Source organism: Arabidopsis lyrata, assembly GCF_000004255.2.
Source record: "Arabidopsis lyrata subsp. lyrata unplaced genomic scaffold ARALYscaffold_1, whole genome shotgun sequence".
Classification (NCBI taxonomy): domain Eukaryota; kingdom Viridiplantae; phylum Streptophyta; class Magnoliopsida; order Brassicales; family Brassicaceae; genus Arabidopsis; species Arabidopsis lyrata.
In genome coordinates, this window is record NW_003302555.1 from 18,098,534 (window position 1) to 18,106,908 (window position 8,375).

Below are 8,375 nucleotides of genomic sequence, written 5' to 3' on the forward strand. Positions count from 1 at the left end.
ATCTCTATGTAAATAAAAAATAAAGAAAATAATAATAAAAAGGTAAGTGTGGTACAAAAAACTGGAAACGCACATGCATAGAAGAAGAGGACCATAGGGTGTGGTTTTAAAGTGAAACCACAGTTGACTAACATTTTTATTTTATTTAATAATTTAAATATACAATATTCATTATATATTACACCTTGGTCTTAGATGGTATTCATAGAAACTCAACAACACCAATACATAAATTTCTCTCGGCTTTCAAAAGAAGAAGACGTTTTATAAAAGAAGGAGGCCAACAAATTTCTTTTGTTTTCATATCTTTTTGCATACGATTTCCACAAGGTAAACATGAGTTATTAATTTTGAATCATTAACTAATTATTTTATATATATATATATATATATCATTATTATTATATTTTTAGATGGAAAATGAAGTTATTCGAGATATAAAGAGAGTTCAGTGAGGAGTTAAAACATTTGTTACAATCATTCAGTTAAGTTATATATTTTTTTCAAAAAAAAAATTCAGTTAAGTTATATATGAAATTATTCAACTAAATTTAGGAATGAATAACCGAATAGATAAGGAAACTAATCATTGTTTATTTTTTTGTTGTTCAATGCAAAAATTATTTTGTAAAAATTATAACTAGTTAAACGGTTACAATACGTGTATAGTTGTAGTGATAATTTTTATTTATTTGTTTTTTAACGAAAAGAAACATTTATTTTTTCCATTCTGACCATACATAAAAACATGTTTAGTAATGTATACATAATCTTCTGTTGGGTGAAATTGAAAATATGCAAAATATGCGTTTTTCTGAAATTTACGTATAATTCAACTTTAAAGATTTTATTTGAAAATAAACACATATACTTATCATAAAGAAAAAGAAAGTGTGTATCAAAATAAACAAAAAAAATATATAGTAAACCTCAACGTACTTAAAGAATTATACTTTCTATTTTATTTATTTAATTTTGAGATTTTTTTAAAATATGTACTAATTTCAATGAATTAAATAAATGAACCTTTATGTAGAGTTTGTAAGTATTCTTTTTAAAACATGTAATGAAATAAAATAACAATAAAAATGTAAATGTAATTATATATATAATGTTGTGGAATTAACTATTTTTAATATCAAATACTACATGCAGATATGTCGTCTAGAGGTCGTTCAAACACAAATTCTTCCAGGCATAGAGATACAAATGCTCCCAGTGAAACTACTGCGAGAGTAAGTAAATTATTTTTTTCTGTTTTCTAAAAAATTTCATCGTAGGTATTTTGATTACTTTTACAGGAAAATAAAACTAATTATAGAAATTTTTAAAATTTGTAGACCAGACAGAGGTATAGATGGTCTCCTGAACAAGAAAAAACTTTGATTGAGTTGTTTGATCATGCAATTTCCATGACTAATTACACTCTTAAGGATCCTCCGCCTATTGGTCGAGAGTATATGGTTGAAAAATTTAACCTAGCATTTAACATGAGTCTAAGTTATGGGTTTTTCAAAAACAAACTTGATGAGTTTAAAAAAGCGTACAAGAGATGGAAAGAGCTCACAAGATACACTGGTATCACCGTCGATCCTGAGACATCCACGATTTATGCATCTGATGAGTGGTGGATGCGCGAGAGTTGGTAATATATATATAGTAATTCTTCCATTTATATTTACTAATACTAACACACATACACGTTATAATATATATATATATATATATGTTTTATAGGGATGCAAAATAACAACTAAGTTCAAACGACAGCCGCCAGAGTATTAGGATGTGATGAAACGATGTTTTGTATTACATGATGTTTCGTCGCAACCCCAAAATTCCTCCCGACAAAGAAGAGAAGATATAATGAACGAGGGACTTGATGATGATGCAACACATGATTACTCATACAACGATGATGGTGACATGCATCAAACACAAGTGCCCGAGACCCAAGAAGATGAAGAAGTGTATCGTGTCAGCGTTAATGATGATACACATCCTTCGAATGAGTTTGTGCCTAATACATTCCGAGTACCTACTAGAAGAAATGAGCAACAAAACAGAGTAAACTCGCAGTCTACTGTCAGGCGTGGGAATAGTTCACATCGGTCTAGTGGAAGTTCAGCAACAAATGTTGGAAGTGGTTCAAGAGAAAATCGTAGACGACAATCTTTTGAGACAACTATACAAGATACTATCAGTGGCTATAGAGAGTTCCAACGACAAAGTTTACAACAACTTCGGCCGGGAAATTTTGATCAAGAAGATTATGACGAATTCAAAAAGGCGGAAGCAATATTTCTTGCGCTACAACTTCCAAAGAAAACTAAATTCTACTGGGCATGCATCGATACGCTAAAAGAATTAAGATTTTGGCGGCGGTATTTCATTGATATAGCTGGAGGCACCGACGAAGATAAGATAGAACTGTTAGAAGCTATGACTAGTGTTTCTCGGAACGATCAAGATTTGCCAAGAAGATTGGGCTCAGGCCACTCTTATGGAGGTTCACATTCAACAAATCCTAATTATCAACAGTGGAGCTCACCACCAAACGCTCCTCAATGGGGAACACCAAACGCTCCACAATGGGGAACACCACCAAACGCTCCACATTATGGAACACCACCAAACGCTCCACAGTATGGAACGCCACCAAACGCTCCACAATGGAGCACACCACCAAACGCTCCACAATAGAATTCACCACCAAATGCTCCACATTGGGGATCATCGCCAAATGTTTCACATTGGGGTCTTCCACCAAACTTTCAACCTTGGCAGTAAAGTGGTGTTGGCAGTAACAAGTGTACCCATCTGATTGGTCAGATCGGTGGTTGTTTGAGTAAGCAAGGAAATTGCATCGCTCAATGCTTGCTGATCAGCCATAATTTCTTGGTTGGGAAAGAAAGATTTTGAGATTAAAGAGTTTTGTGGTAACTCTCCACAGGCGGCGCTAAAATGTGGATGTAGGATTCACACTCGATTATCTTTAAGTATTTTTGTGGAGAAAAACTCTTGTTAAATCAGGAAATAATTATGAGAATTTGAAAAGGAAAACAACCAAGAAAAGGAGTAAAGAAATTTGACGAAAGATGAAGTGCAAAATGCCTTGCGAAAAATAGTAAAGAGAGAAAAATGTATTGTATTGTTAGAAGTAATCAGTAATGAGATTCGTCCTCCTCAAACACATGCGTTTGAGGTTGTTTTTATAGAGAAAACATGATCAATGCGGTCATTTACTGCTCATAATCGTGTTGATCCGCATTGATCACGTAAGTTACATTTTGACCGAAACGGCTTGAATTTGAACTATCTTGGGCTTCGCGTGGATCTTCCGAACTCTTTCTTGTTGACTCCGAACTCCCGCGTCTTCACGCTGCCGCGAGCCTCGAACAATATTCTCCTCGCTTCGGCCTTTCTCTATGCGAACTGTATGTTGAATAAGAGCGAACTCCGTACTGGTAAAGATCGAACTCTTTTAGTAAACTGAATCGAACTCCCGACTGGTTAAGCTCGATTCTCATAACAAAATATCTTTAATTCCAAGAGGATTATTATGTAATAATGACGTGGACAGATCCAAGTGGATCCTACCAAAAATGTGTGGGATCCAACCCCAACATCCCGCACCGCTTGTTTTGAACAAATCGCACTTGTTCCGCATACTGCATTTTTTTCAACCGCACCGCTTCAAAACCGCACCGCACTACTCAATCCGCTTGTTACACACCGCCCGATCCGCTGTCACCATTCGGAGCCAAAATTATTTTATTCTGAACATAATTACATGGTGGAGATATGTATTTTTTTTTTTAACAGCATGGTGGAGATATGTTTATCCAAATTATTTAGATAGGTTTGAGAAAATGAGAAACTAAAGCGGCAAAGGCAAACGGTGGCGGGGAAAAACGTTTTAGGTTTTTTGACCATATTATAGCTTTAGTAATATATACGTATACAAGCTTGGAATATCAAAACAAATATCTCTATAATAACAAAATAATGCACTAATTTAGGATGAAACAATAAAATCTTTGGAACAAACTACTCTATAAGATACTCCAATGAGTTATTTTTGTTTTTTCTTATTCTTTACTTTATAAAATAAAAAAAAAATGAAACAAGAAGAAAACATGAAGAAAAAATAAAAGAAAGGAAAAAGGTAAAGAAGAAGGTAAAGAAAAAGAAAAAAAAGAAGGTAATTAATAATTACATAAACCTAACCAAACTTAAATGTTTTGCAATTAAATTCAATATTTAAGAATTAATAAATGTACAAAAACATTAAAGATATTCTAAATTCAAATAATCTTATGTCAACTTTAATGTAAAATATGCAATATAGCATTTAGTAATTGAGTTAAAAAGAAGTGAATATATAGTAACGAAATTTTTATAGAAAGTATATGTTGCAAAAGAGTTATAAATTGTTGTTGATATAGTGACAAAGGTGTCACATATTCTGTGGTATATATTTGCGTTAATTTTCTTGAAAAATAATCACAATCCATTATTGTTGGATATTTTTTACAAATTTTGCAAGACATTTTTACATGTAGTAAAAATGTTGCTAATTTGTAATAGAAAACTGCAGCAAATTGTTTTGTTGTTATTTTCCATTAAAATTGTAAAGTGCACTCATCATTGCAAAAATATAGCAGAATTTGTTATAAAATTTCAAGGAATACGGTTATTTCAAAAATATTGTTACAATAACACTATTTTTAGACACTTTTAGCTTCAAGTTAAAAACCAAACAAATAACTCACACACGAATTAAATAACCAAACCAGCACTAATCATATATATGAAAGTTGGCCAACTCTCTCCATATGAGTGTCACATCATCACACAAGAAAATGACTTTTGTCATTCTAACTTTCATTCTACTTATCATATTTTACTAAAAAAATTATCAATAGTCACTATTCGATAATGACTGAAAATTTATTTGTGTTATAGTTTAGTTGTTTGCTATCTACAAATCACCATATGATCTTTTCCTGTGTTTTGTCATCACTCACACAGTTCTGACAATTCACTTCCCGGAAGGTCACCCATCATGAAACTTTCACAGCTCAACCACGCTTAACTCTAGAGTTCTCTCAAGACGTTTGACCGAAAAGATAAGTGTACTTTGATGACATAGGTGGCCAAATCAATTCTTTTAAACCTCTCTCCATGCTCCACCATATTTCTGAAACTGGGTGTTACACAAATGATAAGCATGATTCTCTTCTTTTTCGAATTTTTTTAGAGTCATTAAATCATGCAATAATAATTAAAGAAACAAATGATAAGCATGATTCTCTTCTTCATTGAGTCATTGAAGTCATGATTTTACCGATTTATAAAAATAATCATCGATCGGCTCATATTGTATTGTTTCAATAATAGAAAGATCAATACTATGAACCATGAGTCGATAAATAAATATGGTTCTAAAAAAATATATTATGAAAATGTCTCCACCTTTAGCTCGTGCTGATAACGTATTATAAACAGAGAAAAGAGATCGAATAATTGGTTGTCTTATTCCAATGAATAAAGGATCCTTTATATAGGAGTACAAGAGAAGGGTTTTACTTGGTGACAAAGTAAAACTTTGGGTACAAATAATTTTAGAGACTTCTAGAAGATAGACCATATAATGGGCATCATCTGTTATTCATAACACTCAAACAAGTGATATCATTGATGATAGCTTTGAGCTCTTTATGGCTTGCTTTTGAATTGAGGATTGAGATGAGAACTTGGGAATCAGAATAACCTTCTAATTTTCTGTTTGTTAGCTCTGTGTTGTTCCTCAAGGACGACAGAGCATTTCGCAGAGCCAATGCCTCAACAATAAGGGCCGAATCAACGTAGCGGCATGTGTTTGTGAATATTTTTGTGCGTTTCATGCAGGGTCATAAAGGATCCAGCCCTGTCCACATACGCCTATTGTCGCACTCAAAGCTGCATCCATAATCATTTGAAACAATCCTCATGAACTTGCCTTACCACAGCCCTTCCTGATTTAGCTTGTTTTTTTGACGGGTCAACTTGGGCTGATTGCCAGTCTCTCGCTTCACGGGTAGCTTTGCTGATGATGTCCTGCTCCGTGAAGTGACGATCATCAAAAATGAGGCAGTTTCTGGCCTTCCATAGGTTCCATAGGAAGCAGGGTGCATTTGGGGTATATACCAACCCACTGGGAGGCAGTCCCGAAACCAACAGAGCCTTGGGCAAGAAGCTATGGAAAATTTGTACAAACCAGTGGAGATCTGTGGAGAAATAGGGGCTTCGTTCCACATTCTACGAGCAGATGCACAATTAAAGAAGATACAAAGTTCATCTTCTCTTTCCCCGCATCTTTTGCAATTTATGGTTGACATGAGGCCTCTTTTTGCGAGATTGCCAAGAGAGAGAGCTCCACTAGAAGCTTTCCAAAGAAATTTTAAACTTATGGAGCTGCTTTTACATTCTTAATGCATTTGTCCCAGTTGAAAGCATGCGGGGATCTGTGATCAGGGAGGGGGGAATCACGTGCCAAGTGGTACGCTGTTTTTATTGAGTCGAGTTCTGATTTTTCAGGTAGCCACACAAGAGAATCTTTTAAGTGAAAGCTGCTGGTAATTATTGAGCGTATTGAATCCTCATATCGAGGTAATAGATTTTTGATAGCCTCGAGGTTCCAGTCTTTTGTAATTGGACAAAGGAGGTCTTTAACCAGAATGGAGGAGGTCGCAAGAGGACGATGTCCAAATGGAACATGCGGCTGATCAAGGGAGAGCCACAGATCATGCCAAACCCGGATAGATTTCCTGTCACCAATGGACCTGCCTAACTCTTTTCGGAGCAAGTCTCTGCCAATTAGGATAATTAGATAGAGTAGAGAAATTGAGATGAGAGTTAGAACATATTGTAAAAAAATTTGTCAGTTTCCATTTAAAATTAAAGTATCAGAAAAAAAAAAAAAAACTAAAACAATAAGATGGATTATCTAGAATTAAATTTCTAAGTTCTTATCAATTAAAATAGTGTGTGTAGAATTAAACAGTTATTATCATGAAATAAATAGTTAAATTGTATCGCAAAATAGAATGTGTTAGATTGAAATTTTGGTTAAAAGAAAATAGATTAAATAAAAATATATATTAGTATTTAGAATTCAAAAATATTATCAAATATATTTTACTTTTGTAATAGTTAATTTTTTTATTTGCAAAGTGGTTATTTGATTTGTAACTTTGGATTACTATTGCATCTATATTACTATTTAGAAATCAAATATTAATAAAAAATATTTCTATTTATTTCTCACTTTTGCCTATTTAAGCGGACATAATCTAGTTTTATAATAAAATCTGCTCCAACTCACCTCTATTTCACATCTAAAATACATATTGTTATTTTTGCTATATATATAGTGGAACTCTGTTCCTTCTATAATAGTTAAAACTTTTTTTTTATATTTGAAAAGTGGTTCTTTACTTTGTAATTTAGGACTACATAACAAAATTCATCTTAGCAAAGGAAAGAAAGAAAGAAAGAAAAAAGAGAGAGAGAGAGAGAGAGAGAGAGAGAGAGAGAGAGAGAGAGAGAGAGAGAGAGAGAGAGAGAAAGGGAGGAGAGAGAGAGATAGTATTTTTTTTCGCTAAACCGCTTCCGGTCTTCTTGTCCTCACTTTCTTCTTCTCCTTACTTCCGAGATCTTTTGCTGGTTCGTTGGTATCCATATTTTGATGTGGAAAGTGAAAAATGTTTTGATGTGGGAAGTGAAATATGTTTTGATTTGGAAAATGAAATATATTTTGATGTGAAAAATGATAAATGTTTGATGTGTATTTATAATAAAAAAAAAAATCCAGCGTGAGTTGGTAAGTGACATTGGCTGACATTATCATGATGATGTCACATAGAAATTGATGATAACATCTTGATTTTGTCATCGCAAAGATTTATGACATTGTCTTACGTATGTCATTACTCACTATAATGAGTCATCCTGGGCACAAGACAAGTACAGAATAGAAAAATCTAAGAAGAAATGATTGAATCTACGGAGGTGAAAGATGAAGGGTGAAAACGAACCTAATATGTCACGAAATTGAGATGATTTGTTGGAAGAAATCAAGCAATTAGATTGAAACTTGAAAATGGAAAATCGTAGAATGAGGCGAGCCGAGTAGGAGTGGAACTATGGAAGTGTCAAACCTTAAAAAATGAGAAAGACCTCTCTCGAAGTCTCGATTGTTTTTTTGTTATTTTTGTTATTTTTTTCTTATTGGGTTAGTAATTGGGTTATTTGGGTTAAATGGGCTTATAGTTGTAACTAACATTGGTCCTTATAGTTTTAGTTTATAACATTGGGCTTTATAGTTTTAG

The 8,375-nt window shown here is 33.3% G+C and overlaps 1 protein-coding gene across 2 annotated transcripts; it reads left to right on the forward strand.

Moving 5' to 3' along the window:
* The first annotated feature begins 222 nt into the window (after positions 1-222).
* On the forward strand, positions 223-2,751 carry LOC9327289. Of its 2 annotated transcripts, XM_002891181.2 has the most exons (3): positions 223-330; positions 1,156-1,235; positions 1,341-2,751. In XM_002891181.2, exon 3 carries the CDS (start codon positions 1,792-1,794, stop codon positions 2,701-2,703), a length of 912 nt encoding a protein of 303 aa, XP_002891227.2. In that variant the 5' UTR covers positions 223-330; positions 1,156-1,235; positions 1,341-1,791; the 3' UTR covers positions 2,704-2,751. The 2 variants fall into 2 exon arrangements, with proteins under 2 accessions (XP_002891227.2, XP_020870381.1); XM_021014722.1 differs by having other exon boundaries at positions 1,156-2,751.
* The last annotated feature ends 5,624 nt before the right edge of the window (positions 2,752-8,375 follow it).